General features: G+C 36.2%; 1 protein-coding gene across 8 annotated transcripts; it reads left to right on the top strand.

The window, feature by feature from the left end:
* Window positions 1-278: 278 nt before the first annotated feature.
* LOC6523769 (osmotic avoidance abnormal protein 3) lies at window positions 279-12,762 on the top strand. Of its 8 annotated transcripts, none has more exons than XM_039377017.1 (6): window positions 1,211-1,413; window positions 5,031-5,255; window positions 7,381-7,989; window positions 8,053-8,870; window positions 10,909-11,110; window positions 12,493-12,762. In XM_039377017.1, exons 1-6 carry the CDS (start codon window positions 1,342-1,344, stop codon window positions 12,616-12,618), a joined length of 2,052 nt encoding a protein of 683 aa, XP_039232951.1. In that variant the 5' UTR covers window positions 1,211-1,341; the 3' UTR covers window positions 12,619-12,762. The 8 variants fall into 8 exon arrangements, with proteins under 8 accessions (XP_039232957.1, XP_039232954.1, XP_039232951.1 ...); XM_039377019.1 differs by lacking the exon at window positions 1,211-1,413 and adding an exon at window positions 1,517-1,538; XM_039377020.1 differs by lacking the exon at window positions 5,031-5,255 and having other exon boundaries at window positions 1,209-1,413.
* Window positions 12,763-20,719: the final 7,957 nt, after the last annotated feature.

Genomic DNA, 20,719 nt, shown 5'->3' on the forward strand with positions numbered 1-20,719 from the left:
TAAAGCTTTACGATATTATTTTATTACAACACAAAGGTAGCAGGTCAGCTTCCTATCGATTCTGAAAAAAACCACCAATGTTTTTTCACACTTAACTCGAGTTATGACGTTTTGTAAGCTTTTCCTTCTTTACAAACCAACAGCAAAGAAAAGAGGCAAATTTTTTAATATTAAGGTTCATTTCTTAGCAGACGCGACGGTGTATCATAAGCGTTCGATAGCTCAAAAAATATAAAAAATTATATATGTATATATAAATATATAAAATTCTATATTTCTTGGGCGGTATTTAGTATTTTTTTGGCCGCCTGAAAAACTAAAACTGACTAAAACTGACTAAAAAGACTTCGACAAAAATTTTCCCACCAAATATTTTGTATCGCTTTTTATACGAAGTTCTTTGTTTTGGACACCGGTTTTGTGACCTTAATACTAAGCCTAAGCACGAATTAACTATTGAAAACTATTCACCTGGTTTCGGATTAAAATTCCGTTTTTGTGTTTTAAACTTAAGTTAACCATTATGGGCGAGCTATAATGAAAAATTCCGTAATTTACCGTTTGCAAAGTAATCGCCCATAAGGTGTTATGTCGCACGCTAAATTTTCATCTCACTGCCAACTTATGCACTATATAAAATAAACAAGAGAGAACGCTATAGTCGAGTTCCCCGTTACTCTGATAGTGAAATTACAACACTGACCGTTTTTGGCGATTTGTGGGCGTTAGATTGGACGGGGCAAAAAGTTTTTTGGCAAATTTATAGAAATTTACAATACTAAAAAAACAAGAGAGAACGCCATTTCAATTCATTCAAAGTGCGTTAGTTAGTTTCGTTACTCTTATTTCGCGACTAAAAGAGAACGTTACCGATCCTAAATCATTTTTTAATAAGGATCACTACCTGAAATGATTTCGCCATGCCTATAGACAAGACCAAGCGGTATCAAAATTTGGCTAAAGTTTTGCTCATTTTTGTATATTGGTATTTTTGTACATTTTTCTTTAAAAATATGTATTATTACCATTAATAAAAATAGTTTTTTTAAATGCTTAAGTAAATGCATATGTTAACAAATTTGGCTTTTAAATTATTATTTTATTATATTATTCCACTTAAATTAAACAAGCTATTAAAGATATGTACGTATGAGTCACAAAAGGCTTTCATTGGGTCCCCCACCAAAAGCGTGGTATGAAAACGATTTGAATTCGGAGCTTTACGAGAATGTATTTGAAAGTAGCTTTCATTTAATATATGGCTTTTCTTTTGAAAACAATTATAAATATTTTTAGTTGAATTTGTTAGACTATTAGACATATTTCGACCAACGAAGGAAAATGAGTGAAAATATTAAAGTTGTTGTTCGATGTCGTCCAATGAACCAAAGCGAAAAAGAACAAAACCGCCAAGTATGTCTTTTTATTTATTATATCGATTTCACAAATCGAGGCTTGCATTGAAACTTTGTATGTCGAGTCGCAAACTTTTACTATTAATATTCTAAATATTGTAATTCGTTAAAAGATTGTAACAGGTAATGGAACAAAATTGGCTGTAATTCCAAACTACACCGATTATTTAAGGGAAATCAAATACATTGATTTACATTTAATTATATCCATAAAACATTTGTACAATACTATAAACCTTATATAACCGTTTCTTTGTACTGCCTAAAACGATTCATACACAATCTTTAAAATGATTTTTAAAACGATTCCATAGTTACTAAAAACCTTGTTTGTATAATGCAGCTTTAAATAAATTTTAGTCAAAGAATAATTTTTTATAATAAGTAGAGACAACGCTATTGTCCATTTGACTCCATTGTCCTCGACTATCAAATACCTGTTAGCCCAATTCGATTTTATTTTTATAAAATAATATGTACGTGTATAAAATAATATGTAAAATACATATATTTTTGATCAGGATCAATAGCCGAATCAACTGGCCATGTTCGTCCATATGAACATCGCAATCTCAGGAACTATAAAAGCTAGAAAGTTGAGATTCAGCATATAAACTTCAGAGATATAGACGCAAGTTTGCTGACCCATGTTGCCACGCCCACTCTAACGCTCACAAATCGCCGAAAGCTGCCACGCCCACACTTTTGTAAAATGTGTTTATATTTTTTCATTTTATTGTTAGTAATGTAAATTTTCTATCGATCTGCAGAAGAATGATTCTCCTTCGCCCTTCCTTCGAAAACAACAGTAGCGTTGTTGTCTCTTGTTTTTATTTCTAAAGTGCGATAAAAACACTGTTTATTTAATATACAACTTTATAATATATACAGCTGTGTTCACAAAAATAGCAGAGCGAGAAATGCAACCGTTATGACTATTCCAACAAAAACGCATTGTTCTTCTAGAATGGAATGTGTATAAGGAAGAAACGAAAGAATCCCGTTAGATTTGTCAAATTTAAGCAAATGAACAACTCTTTTTGCTAGATGCACCAGTCTTTTGCTGTTCATTAAAATAGCAGTGCGTATCTTGTTACCCAAAAAAAATTTTGTTAAGACGTTTAATTGATAAAAAGTAAGTTTTTTTGTGTTAGTGACTATAATTAACATTAGAAAACACTAAAATAAATTTACATTTTTTAACTTAGTGGGCAGGGGCAAACATTGTACTCCTGAAAAAAGAAATATTATAGTGCAACTAAGAAAACAGGGAAAAACATATAAAGACATCCAAGAAATATGTGGATGTTCTGCTAAAATGATTCATAATGCATTAAACTTTAAAGAAATGCCCGAAAATCGTGGTATCCGACGTACGATATAGCAGGGCGCAGCCTTTTGCATCGTCCAGCAAGATTGAAAAGGACTTAAGCTTGAATGTTAGTGGCGTTACTATTCGGAGACGTCTTAAAGAACAAAATCTCAAAGCGTCCCATCCACGAAAAGTACCACTTTTAGCCACCAGACATGTCAAAGCACGTTTGGAGTTCGCCAAAAGTCACCTTATTTGGCGCATTACAAAGTGGCGAAATATTTTATGGAGTGACGAAAGTAAAATTCTCTTATATGGTGGAAAGGGCTCCAGACAATATGTCAGACGTCCACCTAACCAAGAGTACGATCCTAGGTACACTTTGAAGACAGTTAAGCAGATCGATCTTATGTCATGGGCTGCGCAGTCTCCGGATTTAAATCCAATTGAAAACCTATGGGGAGATGGTTAACGATATGTTGCAAATGCAAACCCAACATCTCGATCACAGCTTTGGGAGGTTGTTCAAAAATCATGGGAGCGGATCCCTGTCAAGCGCTGCCAGGACTTGGTGTATTCTATGCCTCGCAGATGCCAGGCCGTAATAAAAAACAAGAGAGAACGCTATAGTCGAGATCCCCGACTATCTGATACCCGTTACTCAGCTAGTGGAAGTGCGAAGGAGAGTCTTCAACACTGACAGTTTTTGGCGGTTTGTGGGCGTTAGAGCGGGCGTGGCAAAAAGTTTTTTGCAAATCGATAGAAATTTACAAGACCAATAAAAAATATCAAAACATTTTTTAAAAGTGTAGGCGTGGCAACCTTTTGCGGTTTGTGGGCGTTAGAGTGGGCGTAGCAAAAAGTTTTTTGGCAAATCGATAGAAATTTACAAGAGCAATACAAAAATGAAAAAATATCAAAACATTTTTTAAAAGTGTGGGCGCTGCAGTTTTGGGCGGTTTGTGGGCGTTAGAGTGTGCGTGGCAACTTGAACCGACAAACTTGCGCTGCTTCTATGTCTCTAGAGTCTGTATGCTTAATCAACTTTCTAGCTTTTGTAGTTCCTGAGATCTCGACGTTCATACGGACGGACAGACGGACATGGCCAGATCGACTCGGCTATTGATCCTGATCAAGAATATATATACTTTATATGGTCGGAAACGCTTCCTTCTGCCTGTTACATACTTTTCAACGAATCTAGTATTCCCTTTTACTCTACCAGTAACGGATATAATAAAGGGTACTTAGTCGTAGTACTAACCCATACAAACAAACTAAAATAGTTCTTGGAGTTCAACAATGTTTTTTTTCAACTAATTTCACTGTTTTCATTACTCATTGCTATTTTTATGAACAGCTGTAAACAGCACCTTTTTGTTTAAATTAATAATGTAAACAAGAGAGAACGCTATAGTCGAGTTCCCCGACTATCTGATACCCGTTACTCAGCTAGTGGAATAGAGAAGGAGAGTCTTAAACGCAGTTTTTGGCGGTTTGTAGGCGTTATAGTGGGCGTGGCAGAAAGTTTTTTGGCAAATCGATAAAAATTTACAAGACCAATATAAAAATGACAAAATATCAAAACATTTTTCAAAAGTGTGGGCGTAGCAGCTTTGGGCGGTTTGAGGGCGTTAGAGTGGGCGTGGCAAAAAGTTTTTTGGTAAATCGATAGAAAATTACAAGACTAATACAAAAATGAAAAAATTTCAAAACATTTTTCAAAAGTGTGGGCGTGGCAGTTTTGGGCGGTTTGTGGGCGTTAGAGTGGGCGTGGCAACATGAATCGACAAACTTGCGCTGCTTCCATGTCCCTGGAGTCTGTATGCTTAATCTCAACTTTCTAGCTTTTGTAGTTCCTGAGATCTCGACGTTCATACGGACGGACAGACGGACAGACGGACGGACAGACGGACGGACAGACGGACATGGCCAGATCGACTCGGCTATTGATCCTGATCAAGAATATATATACTTTATATGGTCGGAAACGCTTCCTTCTGCCTGTTACATACTTTTCAACGAATCTAGTATACCCTTTTACTCTACGAGTAACGGGTATAAAAATATTAAGAGCATTTTGAATAATAAATTTCTTTGTTTTTGTTTAAAATAATCACAAAGTTAAAACAAAATTAAATTTGTCAACATTCACTTACTTTTTGATATATAAAATTAAGTTTAAAGTTGCAGCTCATGAGCATTGCTATTTTTTTGAACACAACTGTATGTAACTTCGCTTTTCAATTAATTGAATTTCGTTTCAAAGCAAAACGACCAATTATAAACTTTTTTTATTTCAGAACATTGTTGAAATAAATGATTTTGCAGTTTCCGTGACTAATCCATCAGCTCGAATATCTCAAAAAAAAAATTTCACCTTTGATAGTGCTTATGATATGAAAACCAGTACGGAAGTGATTTACGACGAAATGTGTTATTCATTAGTAGAGAGTACTATCGAAGGATATAATGGAACCATATTTGCTTACGGCCAGACAGGTTGTGGAAAAACTCACACAATGCAGGTACAGTGTCAAAATATGTACATACATATGTATGTAGACGGTAAAAGCAACACACTTTGTGTTAGTATATTTATACCCGTTAATTTTTAAGTAAAGGGTAAAATGTTATCGTTAAAAAGCATGTAAGATGTAAGAGTAAGAGCTTCCGATCCTATAATATACACATTCTTTAAAAGGATCACCAGACGAGAGGCTATGTCCGACTGCATTTTATGCAGACCCTTTTAAAATCATGTTTGTTTTAAAACGTTGCCAACAACTAAAGTGTAAAACGATAAAGGTTTTTAAGCAAACTGTATTATATATTGCTTATCGTTTAGAAAGTGCCAAAACATTTTTTAAACTGATATTCATTGTAAATTTTAGGATATTACTTTAAAAACATCTAATGATTGATTGGTTATACTGATTAAAAAACAAAGAAACAGGTTTTAATAAACAAAACTCTATGCACTTATTCGTTACTGATTGCTGTATTTAATAATAAGCCTTAAGATTTTATAAAAATATTGTTGCTCACAACACGCATAATAAGGATAAGTTCATCGAACACCAAAACAAAACTAATTTTTTTTTATTAAAAGTAAGTATATTGATTTCTAAGACATTTGCAATCATATAAATTATATTATACTCTTAAACAACCGAATCGGGGCAGTCATGTCGGTCATGCAACGAACAGGAAAAATAATGGAGTTGGAGTTGGAGTTTTAAGAATATAGTTTAAAGTTTTTGTTGCATATCATAAAAAATTTTTATAAATATTCAAAATTTACGGCGTGATAGGTTTTGGGAGATTGGTGGGCATAATGGCGTGGTATAAATGTTTTGGCTATCAAGGGAACAACAAGTTTTAACAAGAGAGAACGCTATAGTCGAGTTACCCGACTATCAGTACACAGGTACCAGAGGTACGACTGATTCAAAATTTTTTATAAAACAAAACTTGTACGTGAAAACTGCATTTCTTAAACACACTACACTTAAACACACTACATACATGTATACTTAATATTTTTTATACGGTCAAAAAGACTCAAACAATATAAGTTAATAACTAAAGAGAGCACTCGATATACATATTTGATTCAGCAACTAAGTAGTTTTACATAAACAATACCCTAGCAACTAAGTAGCTCACACGGATCCGGAGTGCCTATCCGGAGTACCGCATTGCGGTGCATGGGAATGCTGAGTCGACTTGCCGACCACGACTTTATGGCGTGATGCATTAGAGCTACGGTATGCTTTAATATATTTTTGTACTTTAGTTCGTTTTGAAGATCCGAAAAATAAAGAGCACAAGCTCTAATCCAATTTAACTACGGTCATAGCCGAAGTTACATGTTTTTTTACGAATCCAGTTTACCCATTTACGCCCCATGAGTATCGTGCGTAAAAATACAGTCTTAGTTTAGTTTACACAGTTTACGGTATCTAAAGCACAAATGTAGAAAATCAAATTAATTTGGTACAAGATACCCTATTTACATATATATGTTTGTATTATTTTCAGTAAAACTCGCTATATTTTGTATTTGTCTTGTAAATTTGTCTTGATTTGCCAAATATCTTTTTGTCACGCCCAGTCTTACGCCCACAAACCACCAAAAACTACCAGTGTGGAAATTTCTCCTTTGCACTTTCACTAGCTGAGTAATGGGTATCAGATAGTCGGGAAACTCGACTATAGCGTTCTCACTTGTTCCATTTACATCGTTTGCATAGGCAACGTAGAATTTGTTTGCAATGCATCCACGCGAATCGCGGTTTAATTAACTCAAATTGTCTAAAGTTTCAAAAAATTCATTTTTTTTTTATAACCAATATATGTTTGTATGTATAGATACCGAAGGCTATTCGTTTGAGACAATATTCTAATGTACACATATGTACACGAACTAAAGTACAAAAATATATTTATATGATCCGATAAGCCTAGCATTGATGTTAAAAGAGCGTAATTAAAGAGTTAAAAAAATTTTTTAAAGTAATCTTAGTAATCTTGAACATGGTCGAAAAACATTGGCATTTGTAATATTATTTAAATGGGTTACAACACGTTTAGTTACAGGAATAGCAACTCTTTTAATTTTCTGTATATTTTCTTCTTCTTTTAATATAGGGCGATGAAAATTTCAGCAACAACAGTGGAATAATTCCCAAATGTTTTGATCACATATTTGAAACAATATCAATGGCAACAAATGTCAGATATTTGGTATTAGTAACGTATTTGGAAATTTACAACGAATGTATTCGAGACTTACTTAATAAACATGAAAATACGAGTTTGATAAATCATTCCCTTAAAGAAATACCAGGTATTGGTGTTTCAGTTCCAACGCTTACTACACAACCTGTCGTCAATGCAAACCAATGTTACGATTGGCTACATTTTGGAAATAAAAATCGTGTTACTGCATCTACATTAATGAATAAGCATAGCTCACGATCCCACACTATATTTACTATCACTTTGGAACAATCTCCATTTTTTAATAGTATGGCATCGGAGGATGAATTTGGAGGAATGCGTAGAGGGAAACTTAGCTTAGTAGACCTAGCAGGATCCGAGAGGCAGCATAAGACTGGTGCTCAAGGAGACCGACTTAAGGAAGCGTCTAAAATAAACTTATCACTTTCTGCATTAGGAAATGTTATTTCATCGTTGGTTGATGGTAAAGCCAAGCATGTACCGTTTAGAGACTCAAAACTCACACGCCTGCTCCAGGTAATTGGAAACACAAAACGAATCTGTGCCTATTTATATACTCTTGAAGTTATTTTTAACTAGGATTCCTTGGGAGGGAATACAAAAACTCTTATGATATCTTGTATATCACCAATAGACATAAATTATAATGAAACCATATCTACCCTTCGGTATGCAAGTAGAGCAAAGAATATTTCAAATAAACCTACAATTAATGAAGATCCAAAGGATGCAAGACTTCGGCAGTACCAAAATGAAATACTATATTTGAAAAAAATGCTTGAAGAGAGTCAACAAACCCATTATAAAAATAGTGATACAATTAAAAAAAATGAATCACCACTAAAAATTCTACAATTTACAAATTTGAATTCAACAAAAAATGTTCAAAAATTCGAATCCGGCCAAGATTGTAGCGTATTCTTTAAAACAAATTACTCAACATCAACAAAACCACAATTCCCCTCTATTCAATCGGAAGAAGAGATACAACTGCAAGCACGTAGTCGCATCGATCTAATAAAGCGCACATTAATTGGCGGTGAACGTATAGATGATTTTAAGCTTAAGGAACAGCACAAGGCCCGAAAATATGCAGCCCAACGCCACTTGAGTGCAATAGCTATTGCCTTAAGTAGAGTCAAATGTGAAGATCGCGACCTTTTGCAGGGGCATTATGCCACTGTTACACAAGAAATTAATATAAAAAATGAGTATATTAAAAAATGCAAAGAAAAAATTAAAATGCTTGAAATGGAAGTTTCCGATTTAAATTCAGAGTTCCAGCTTGATAGAGAGGATTATTTGGAGGAAATTCGCAATCTTGGACGTCAAGTAAAGTTTCACCAACAACTTCTTTATAAATTTCCTTCAAATCTCCGAAAATTTGACCTGAATTGGTAAGACCTAACTTTCGAGTTCCCCGACTATCTGATACCCGTTACTCAGCTAGTGTAAGTGCGAAGGACAGTTTTTGGCGGTTTGTGGGCGTTAGAGTGGGCGTGGCCAAATTTTTTTTTGGCGAATTGATAGAAATTTACAAGACTAATACAAAAATGAAAAAATATCAAAACATTTTTCAAAAGTGTGGGCGTGGCAGCTTTGGGCGGTTTGTGGGCGTTAAAGTGGGCGTGGCAAAAAGTTTTTTTGCAAATCGATAGAAATTTTCAAGACCAATACAAAAATGAAAAAATATTAAAACATTTTTCAAAAGTGTGGGCGTGGCAGTTTTGGGCGGTTTGTGGGCGTTAGAGTGGGCGTGGCAAAAAGTTTTTTTGCAAATCGATAGAAAATTACAAGACCAATACAAAAATGAAAAAATATTAAAACATTTTTTAAAAGTGTGGGCGTCGCAGTTTTGGGCGGTTTGTGGGCGTTAGAGTGGGCGTGGCAGCATGATTCGACAAACTTGCGCTGCGTCTATGTCCCTGGAGTCTGTATGCCTAATCTCAACTTTCTAGCTTTTGTAGTTCCTGATATCTCGACGTTCATACGGACAGACAGACGGACAGACGGACAGACGGACATGGCCAAATCGACTCGGCTATTGATCCTGATCAAGAATATATATACTTTATATGGTCGGAAACGCTTCCTTCTGCCTGTTACATACTTTTCAAGGAATCTAGTATACCCTTTTACTCTACGAGTAACGGGTATAATTAAACAAGAGAGAACGCTATAGTCGAGTTCCCCAACTATCTGATACCCGTTACTCAGCTAGTGGAAGGGAGAAGGAGAGTCTTAAACACAGTTTTTGGCGGCTTGTAGGCGTTATAGTGGGTGGGCGTGGCAGAAAGTTTTTTGGCAAATCGATAGAAATTTACAAGACCAATACAAAAATGAAAAAATATCAAAACATTTTTCAAAAGTGTGGGCGTAGCAGCTTTGAGCGGTTTGTGGGCGTTAGAGTGGGCGTGGCAAAATATTTTTTGGCAAATCGATAGAAATTTACAAGACCAATACAAAAATGAAAAACTTTCAAAACATTTTTCAAAAGTGTGGGCGTAGCAGCTTTGGGCGGTTTGTGGGCGTTAGAGTGGGCGTGGCAAAAAGTTTTTTGGCAAATCAATAGAAATTTACAAGACCAAAATAAAAATGAAAAAATATCAAAACATTTTTCAAAAGTGTGGGCGTGGCAGTTTTGGGCGGTTTGTGGGCGTTAGAGTGGGCGTGGCAACATGAATCGACACACTTGCGCTGCGTCTATGTCTCTGGAGTCTGTATGCTTAATCTCAACTTTCTAGCTTTTGTAGTTCCTGAGATCACAGCGTTCATACGGACGGACAGACAGACGGACAGACGGACATGGTCATATCGACTCGGCTATTGGTCCTGATCAAGAATATGTATACTTTATATGGTCGGAAACCCTTCCTTCTGCCTGTTACATACTTTTCAACGAATCTAGTATACCCTTTTACTCTACGAGTAACGGGTATAAAAATATCAAAAAATTTTTCAAAAGTGTGGGCATGGCAGTTTTGGGCGATTTGTGGGCGCTAGAGTGGGCGTGCAACATGAATCGACAAACTTGCGCTGCGTCTATGGCCCTGGAGTCTGTTTGCTTAATCTCAACTTTCTAGCTTTTATAGTTCCTGAGATCTCGACGTTCATACGGACGGACAGACAGACGGACGGACAGACAGACATGGCCAGATCGACTCAGCTACTGATCCTGATCAAGAATATATATGGTCTGAATGGTCTGAAATGGTTTCTTCTGCCTGTTACATACTTTTCAACGAATCTAGTATACCCTTTTACTCTACCAGTAACGGGTATAATATTGAAAATAAATAAATCTTAATACATACTTTTAAGGGTCAAAAGCGTGTCAAAAACTGACAATAATGACAAGTTTATTTTCTATCATTTTTCAATGCATGATATTGGTAGTGTTGTTTTTAAAAAAGCCATATTTTGTTTTTAATCCAGGACTTCAGATACTATTTTGCTAAATTCTACATGGAATGATGATCTTAAAATGTGGATAATCCCAAAGTCCGATTCAATAAAACTACCTCCGGCTACACAAAAAACAGGAAATCACTGTATTCATACTTCAGTGACCAATAGTAATAAATGTATTCATGTAAATCAGCACGGCAACCAAAAGGAAATTGTAGTTGGAGAAAAAGTAAGTATTTCAAGTTTGCTACTTTTATACTTATATTGTTATTTATAGATTATTGTGTGTGTGGTTAAAAGAAAAAAATGTATATATATATATATATCGTATATATATTTGTTTATTATATTGTATTAGATGCGTTGAAAAGAAAAAAAGTTTTCGACTATATAAAAAACATCTGGTCATGTCCGACAGTCTGTCAGACTGTCTGAATGAACATTTATATCTCCGGATCCTCAAAAGCTTAAAAATTTAGAAAAAGCATGCATTCCAATGTAACGAATAGTCCGTAGTCACGGAACAGAACTACAGCGTTCTCCCTTGTTTTTAAGTATTTGGCAGCTATATGATATAGCGGTCGAATCCGGCCTGTTCCGACTTATTCTACCTGCAAGAAGGTAGAAAGAAGACATTTGGGAAAGTTTAAGTTCTTAGTTAAGTCTTCTGCGGTGCCGAAACCGAACTATTGAGGGAATTAAGAAACTCTGTCCTTCTTAATAAAACCGAAAACAATATAAAGGTGCCATAAGCGGTGTTAGACAATTATCTGCGTAAACATGTACAAAAAATATCAAAACATTTTACGAAAGTGTGGGCGTGGCAGCTTTGTGCGATTTTTGAGCGTTAGAGTGGACGTGGCAACATGGGTCAACAAACTTGCGCTGCGTCTATATTTCTGGAGTCTACATGCTGAATCTCAACTTTCTAGCGTTTGTAGTTCCTAAGAACTCGACGTTCATACGAACAGGCGGACATGGCCTGATCGACTCGGCCATTGATTCTGATCAAGAATGTAAATACTTTATATGGTCGGAAACGCTTCCTTCTGCCTGTTACATACTTTTCAACGAATCTAGTATACCCTTTTACTTTACTTTTAAAGGGTATAATTGCTTTACAATGTTCCTATATATTTTTTTAAATTTATTTATTTTTGCAATCAATTTCTTAATAAAGTTAAAAGACAAAGCACAATTCCACCGGCAAGCAACATTTCATACTCCACAATTAAAATAAGTTTCTTCGAACCACCTTCGATACACCCTTCTAAAAACAACTTGTACCGACCACAAATGTATTTATACGGAGCTGATGACAACATTCGCAAATGACTGGTTCGCTGTTTGTTATAAGCTCTGTGGAGGAACATCGAATACAACGAGTGCTTCCATTAGCTTATAATTTTTCTATACTCCTATGTCGTTCGAATTTAATCAAAATAATGAGTTTCCGACCCTGGGTATATATTCTTAATTAGGATCACTAGGCCAATCAATGTGGTAACATCTGCGTGCACAAATTAAAACCTTAGCCTTAAACAAGTTAATAATGAACATTTATTTATAAGATATTAATGACTAATAATATATTTTATTGTTTTCTTAAAGGAGGAAACCTCAAACATCTCTAAGGAAAAATACAACACAATTGTACAAAAGAATTACTTTCATACAAGCCGTCATAAAAATAGAAATTTTGGAGACATCAGAAACTCATTACATCTGTTGAAGTAAATAATACAACAGGCAGTGAATAGAAGTCGCATCTATTTAATTAGAGGCTTTATTTATGTTATAATTTTGTCGCAATAAAAGAACACACAAATTCTGTAACACAATGCATGAGGGCCGCTCAACTAAATAGATCTGAAAAACCTATTTTACATTTTTTTCTCTCACATTGTGTCAATTGAATTTTTTTCTGTTCTTCTATTTAATTATACGCGTTAGTCGTAGAGAAAAAGGGAATACTATATTCGTAGAAAAGCATGTAACAGATAGAATAAAGCGTTCCAAACATAAAACATACAATATCCATTCTAGATCAGAACCTATTTCCTTTTTGATTTGGACAAGTACGTCTGTCCGTATAATCGCCTCGGTCTGGAAAACTAGTAAGCTGAGACTAAGCATGCAGATTCTAGAGACGTGGACGCAGCGCAACTTGGTTAATCCATGTTGCCACGCATACCTTAAAAATATTCTGAACTTTTTTCATATTTTTATTAGTTATGCAAATTTCTATTGATTCGCCAAAAATATAAATACCAAAACATTTTTTAAAAGTGTGGGCGTGGAAGTTTTTGCGGTTTGTGAGCCTTAGGGTATGCGTGCCAAAAGTTTTTTGCCAAATCCATCAAAATTTACAAGACTTCGAGTAACGGGTATAAAAAAAGTCAAACTTATAGAGCGACAGTGTAAGTACTTGCCCAAAAAAGTATCAGTCATCTTGTATATCTATAACATTCCCCAATTCAATTTATTATTATACCCGTTACTCGTAGAGTAAAAGGGTATACTAGATTCGTTGAAAAGTATGTAACAGGCAGAAGGAAGCGTTTCCGACCATATAAAGTATATATATTCTTGATCAGGATCAGTAGCCGAGTCGATCTGGCCATTTCCGTCTGTCCGTCCGTCTGTCTGTCCGTCTGTCCGTATGAACGTCGAGATCTCAGGAACTACAAAAGCTAGAAAGTTGAGATTAAGCATACAGACTCCAGAGACATAGACGCAGCGCAAGTTTGTCGATTCATGTTGCCACGCCCACTCTAACGCCCACAAACCGCCCAAAACTGCCACGCCCACACTTTTGAAAAATGTTTTGATATTTTTTCATTTTTGTATTGGTCTTGTAAATTTCTATCGATTTGCCAAACAACTTTTTGCCACGCCCACTCTAACGCCCACAAACCGCCCAAAGCTGCTACGCCCACACTTTTGAAAAATGTTTTGATATTTTTTCATTTTTGTATTGGTCTTGTAAATTTCTATCGATTTGCCAAAAAAACTTTTTGCCACGCCCACTCTAACGCCCACAAACCGCCGAAAGCTGCTACGCCCACACTTTTGAAAAATTTTTCGATATTTTTTCATTTTTGTATTAGTCTTGTAAATTTCTATCGATTTGCCAAAAAACGTTCTGCCACGCCCACTATAACGCCTACAAACCGCCAAAAACTGTGTTTAAGACTCTCCTTCTCCCTTCCACTAGCTGAGTAACGGGTATCAGATAGTCGGGGAACTCGACTATAGCGTTCATGTCACTTATGGAAAATTATAGAATTAAAAAAACTGGATAATATGTTAAACCAAAGTATTCAGACGAACATGAATATGTCGCATCATGAATGTATTTTGACCACTGTACGTGTCTGTCACATTATTAACAAAGTTTGACCACTGCGCATGCAAGTCGCAGCTGCGCAATGAGTTTGGTACATTGTGAAATAATTCTTAGAATTTGACTAAGACGCATAATATGACTGGCGCCAAAGTACCGCAACGAGTGGGGCGACGACGTTGTCGCGTTGTCGCCTAGTGTAGTCCAGCTAGCGTGTGTAAAGGATAGATCGATGCGTAGAAAATGCGAGCAGTTGTATGCAGACTACTGCACACGCCGGTTGGAATTCGCTTCACTCAAAAAGTTTATGTGCCAACATGGCAGATCAGACTCAAGAAAACAACAACACTGCGACAAATATATAAAAGAATTTACATAAGAAATGTATGTATAGCTAGTGAAACGCTGCAGCAATGCCTTATCTGAAAATAAACAACGCCTGAGCGTTAGGATATAGATATCTGGGATAAACAACGAACTCCTGCGTGGGTTTCATCCGTTTAATAAAGATGCAAGCGATCACGTAGCATTTCCTTGAAGATAAGGGATATCTTGCAGTGGAAAATTCCTGCACTTGATACAGTTTTCCACATCTGGGGAACAGATGGCCACAGCGTTGGTCTAGTTAGAGATAAGATTAGAATATGTAAATTTGATGTTAGCTACCTAAGCTAGGACTTAGAAAATAAAGATTCAGTTTGAAATAATCAACTCACAAGTAAAGTCTTCTTATTTGGAACATTTACATTTGGTCAATCGAGCATTCGAAGAAATTGAACTTCGTAAAACTCTGCAGTTTCCCCCTATATGGTAAGGGACTCAGGGAAAGGCCAGCTCCTTTAAGCATTGCCAAATTTATCTTGCAGCTAAAGGTAGCAAAAATAATAAAATATAAAAAAAAAAGCAAAAAGATACAAAAGAATCTTTTATGTTTTAAATTAAAACAAACACCTTATAGTGTTTTAATAACTAAAGGTTGTTGTGTTTACCATAATAATTTGTGGTAAGGCGTGCTTGACGCCATACATCAGCAACCGTGAAAATAAAAAGTGCATAAAAATAAAAAGAAAAAGTGCCAAATAAATGCCATAGAGCAATATAAATGAGCAGCTCTTTAATTGTGTAAATGTCATTAGAGCATTAGTGGAGAAAAAGAGTGCTAAATAAATGCCTCTTCTGACTGGACTACTAAAATAAAAAGTGCCAAAAACAAAATCATCAAACAAAAGAGCCAAATGAAAACACTTTAAAAATAGAGCAGGCGTTCAGTACTAATGTTGGTCAATTTAGGGTATACCTAGAAGATACGTCAAAAATGATAGACAGTAATCCAGATTTCCTTCAAATAAGGAAAAACAATCTTTTTAATGAGCTCTTCACAGAGCTCATTCATACGAGGGAGGATCTTAGTCCTTCACTCAAACTTAATTTTCTGAAGTCAGCATTAAAAGAAGAAGCCAGGAATATGGTGACTCATTTATTGCTTGGCTCTGGAGAGAATTACGAAGCCACTTGAGAGTTTTTGACCAAGCGGTTTGAAAATAAAAGGAACATTTTCTCAGAGCACATGAATAGGCTAATCGATATGCCAAGTTTAAATTTGGAATCGAATAAACAAATTAAAACATTTATTGACACAATACTGGTTTCTCAACCGGTGATTCCACCCGTCCCGAATTGTTTACCACCACAAAGAAATATTGAGTCCGGACTACCGGCTCAAGTTGGCACTTCAGAAATACAATCTGCAGTGCTAAAACCCCTTTCGGTGGTTCCACTAAAGAAACAAATTTTTGTTTCTCGGCTTTCCCCTGATCAAACATCATCTGATGTACTGTCTTATATACAAGACAAAACAAAAGCCGACAACATAAAAGTGGAAAAATTTAACTTTTCTTATGCTAGGGACATCTCATCTTTCAAGATAACTGTCCCAAATGAGCTATTCTCAACCATATGTTCTGGTGATTTTTGGCCGGAAAGTATGATTGTGAAAGAGTTTGAAGCTAAGATTAAAAATAGAAATAAAGGGACCGTGGGAATTAAACTTCCCACAAGTGGCCAGATCACTGCCCCATCCTCCTTTACTACTTATACTTCTTTATCTTCAAAAAACTAAAATCTAGTCTCACTATCTGTTATCAAAATGTAAGAGGCTTGTGTAGTAAGCTAACTAATTTGTATTCTAATAGCCTTTCCTTTGCATCCCATATTATTGTGTTTACAGAGTGTTCACACTATAAACTAATGCGTACACTTAATGAGTTCAATTCGGGTGTTTGAATCTAACTGACTCGCTACTGCGAGGGCATCGCCTTTTATTCATTCTTACATAGGTTCTTATCATCTATTTATATAATGCAGCGCTTGTAAGACGCTGCAGTCTGCGTTGGTCAATGCAGCTGAGATTTATCTTAAATCTATATTTGTGACCTATGACCGCGCTAATCACCTCCCGCGTGATCATATCTCTTAACACTTCGGCAATAGACCACTGCAATCGTACTTATCTGTAGTTGCCACTTATGTTGTCCCCTGCCATGTTTATTGCAGCCCATAAATAGAACATATTTATAGTTTGTCTACTTATCATGTCTAAACACATCTTTAGACACAGAGACTTGGTTAAAACCGGGGATACTTAACTCCGAAGTTTTCCCAGGTATGTACACAGTATACAGGCATGATCGTCCCTCCAGGCGGGGAGGGGGTGTCCTAATTGCTGTTAGGTCTACCCTCACGTCAGAGGAGGTACTTTTTGATGAGTTCCGTAACTTAGAATTCTTGTGCGTAAAGCTGTCATTTTCTGATAGCTATGTTTATATTACGTGCTCGTACATTCCGCCGTCTTCTGAATTTCTTGAATATATTAACCATTTGTCCGCTATCCAATCCGTTTCAAACAGACTGGCCGATAGGGACCAACTAGTTGTTCTAGGTGACTTTAATATACCAGGCACTAAGTGGTCCACTGAAGAACAGTCGAATATTCTCCTGCCTATAGCACAGCATGACTTTATTGACGGCTTGCTTGACATATCGTTGTCGCAAGTTAATTATATTCGAAATTCTCTTGGTCGTTTATTGGAAATATGTTTTGTTACAAGTCCTGAAAGAGTGTTTCTGACTAGAGTAGCACCTCTTAGTCAACCAGAAAATCCATACCATCCAACTTTCGATGTGGCAATCGACACAGGTACCGTAATAATAGAGAGGCCAGATAAGTCAACCAAACGAATTCATTGTTTTCGTAAGGCAAACTTTCGGAGGCTAAATCTTTTTATATCTGGCTTTAATTGGTCCGATCTATATTCTTGCAGCATAATGGCCGATGCCATAGATATTTTTTATACTGCAATTAAATCATTTTTCAACTCTTGTGTTCCGATGTACTATTCGTCTACCTCTAACAAACCTCCTTGGTTTAATAAAGACTTGACACATCTAAGAAATGTTAAGTCCAGACTTTATATAAAATTTAAAAATACCGGTTCTCAATCTATATTTTCTAAATATGTAAGTGCTCGGTTAAATTTTACCGTGCTTAACGCTCAGTAATATAAGAATTATTTAAACCGTTGTAAGTTCCAGTTCGCACAGGATCCCAAACAGTTTTATAATTTCGTTAACACTAAGCGCAAAACAACCAGTTACCCTTCCTCGCTATTTTTTGAAAATACTTCGGTAACATCGGAACAGGCAATAGCCGATCTATTTGCCAAGTTTTTTTCAAACCACATATTCTACGTTACCTCATTCTGAACGGCCTTACTCTTACGCGGTATCAAAGTCAAATTTAATATTCTGTCCCTCTTTAAACGAAAGCTCACTGCTTTATGATCTTCAGTGAGTTAAGCCTGTCTATTTGCCAGGTCCCGACGGAATTCCTGGCTGTGTCCTTAGATTCTGTGCGGAAGCCTTGTGCAAGCCTCTACTAAAACTGTTTAACTTATCTCTGGAATCTACACAGTTCCCCCAAATATGGAAGGAGTCCTTAGCGATCCCTCTCCATAAAAAAGGTAGCAAATCGGATGCAAGCAATTACAGAGGAATCTCCAAATTGTCTGCTATCCCTAAGCTTTATGAAAACGTTATCACTCCTCATTTGCAGCACCTTTGTAGGTCAATTATATCACCATGTCAGCATGGGTTCATGAAACGCAGATCAACAACTACAAACCTTCTGGAGCTAACCTCGTTCGTAGTACAGGGCTTCAAAAATAATCTTCAAACAGATGTCATTTATACGGATTTTAGTAAAGCATTCGACTCTGTTAATCATTCACTTTTAATAAAAAAAACTTGATTTATTAGGTTTCCCTGTTGATCTCCTAAATTGGATTCTAAGTTATCTGAATGGCAGGACGCAACGGGTCCTCTTTAAAAATTCTCTTTCTTGTATTCTCCGAGTCACATCCGGCGTCGCACAAGGGAGCCACCTAGGTCCACTCCTTTTTACCTTATTTATTAACGACCTTCCCTTAATAATAAATCATTCGCTTGTACTAATGTACGCTGATGATGAAAAATTATGCTTGCAATATAAGGACATTTCTCGCCATTTGGACTTACAATCCGATCTAGATTGCTTTCAAACCTGGTACCGTGATAACGTATTAAACTTAAATGGGTCTAAATGTAAAGTTATGACCTTTTATCGTGCCAACTCAATGCACGCAACTTACACTTTAAGTGGATGCTCTTTGGACAGAATAACACATGTTGATGATCTTGGTGTTCTTCTGGACCCTAAACTTAAATTTTCAGACCATATTTCGTCTATTGTCAATAAGGCCAGAGGTGTGCTTGGTTTTATAAAACGGTGGTCAAAGGAATTTGATGATCCTTACATGACCAAAACCTTATTTATTTCTCTAGTCCGTCCGATCCTCGAGTATGGATCACCTGTTTGGAGTCCACAATATGAAGTTTACTCGGACCGCATCGAATCGGTTCAAAGGAACTTCTTACTTTTTGCCTTACGGCGCCTTAATTGGGATGCAAACCTTAGATTACCTCCCTATTCAAGTAGATAAATGTTAATTAACTTACCCTCCTAAGCTAACCGTAGAACGATGCTTGGAACAGTCTTTATTTTTAACCTTATTCGTGGTGAAGTGGATAGTCCCGACTTGGTTAGTCGGCTAAACTTCACTGTTCCGAACAGATTTACTAGAAATTATGTATGGATCACCTGTTTGGAGTCCACAATATGAAGTTTACTCGGACCGCATCGAATCGGTTCAAAGGAACTTCTTACTTTTTGCCTTACGGCGCATTAATTGGGATGCAAACCTTAGATTACCTCCCTATTCAAGTAGATAAATGTTAATTAACTTACCCTCCTAAGCTAACCGTAGAACGATGCTTGGAACAGTCTTTATTTTTAACCTTATTCGTGGTGAAGTGGATATTCCCGACTTGGTTAGTCGGCTAAACTTCACTGTTCCGAACAGATTTACTAGAAATTACGTACCTCTAATTTTAAATCATTGTAGATCTAATTATGAGTTGCATGATCCCTACAGAGTATTATGTTCTGACTATAATAGATTGTATCCTATTATCTCTAATTCTGACTCTCTGCCGTTTTTAAAGCGATCAATACTAACATACTTAACGAATTCTTAGATCTTACTACTATATACATATATTTCCTCGTCCTTTACTGTCTTCTATATCGCGTCTATCTTCCCGCGATTCGAGCCGTACGATACACGGCAGCGCCCCTCGGTCGGTTGGGCGGGAGGTGTGGCCGTCGGACTCGCGCGAATTTATAAAAAAAAAAAAAAATTAACGAGTCAATTTACATTGCCAAATTAAAGGCACAGTTGCCAGAAGAAGTGGATGCAATTTTTGCTCACAAATTTCTTCGAAAATTTAACAATGAGTCGCTCAGTTTATTTGAAAGCCAAGTCAAAAAAACTAAAGAAATCCAGGGACTTTGTCATGGACTGTCATGTCATGACAGTCATGGACTTTTTAGAGCAAGGGCTCAATTCTATTTCGTCATTTTCACAGGAAGTTAAACCTGTAAAGAAAATTAGTAATACTAGCATGAATAAAAATGATAATTGTGCATATTGCAGACTACCAGGGCATTATTTAATTCAATGCCATACATTTAAAATAATGAATCCAGAACGGTCTGACTGGGTAAGAAAAAATCGGGTTTGCCTAAGATGTCTAAGGCATCCTTTTAATAAAAAATGTACAAGGCAATTATTTCGATCAGAAATTCTCCAAAAAATTTAGAAATTGAAGCACTTGTTCTTCCAAAGCTAATGAAAGCACTTCCAGTCAACACAATTAATGTTGATCAGAAAAAATGGAAGGGCTTTAAATTAGCCGACCCCGAATTTAATAAACCAGGTCGTATTGATCTAATCATTGGAGCAGACGTATATACTCACATTTTGCAAAATGGAGTTAAAACAAGAGAGAACGCTATAGTCGAGTTCCCCGACTATCTGATACCCGTTACTCAGCTAG

Source organism: Drosophila yakuba, chromosome 4, assembly GCF_016746365.2.
Source record: "Drosophila yakuba strain Tai18E2 chromosome 4, Prin_Dyak_Tai18E2_2.1, whole genome shotgun sequence".
In the NCBI taxonomy this organism is placed as follows: Eukaryota; Metazoa; Arthropoda; class Insecta; order Diptera; family Drosophilidae; genus Drosophila; species Drosophila yakuba.

What these genes read in the sequence shown, in the direction of transcription:
- LOC6523769 (XM_039377017.1), top strand. Translation starts at nt 1,342, where the DNA reads ATGAGTGAAAATATTAAAGTTGTTGTTCGATGTCGTCCAATGAACCAA. An exon ending in AACTCACACGCCTGCTCCAG is followed by an intron (nt 7,990 to 8,052) that starts GTAATTGGAAAC and finishes ATTTTTAACTAG; the next exon opens with GATTCCTTGGGAGGGAATAC. An exon ending in AAATTGTAGTTGGAGAAAAA is followed by an intron (nt 11,111 to 12,492) that starts GTAAGTATTTCA and finishes GTTTTCTTAAAG; the next exon opens with GAGGAAACCTCAAACATCTC.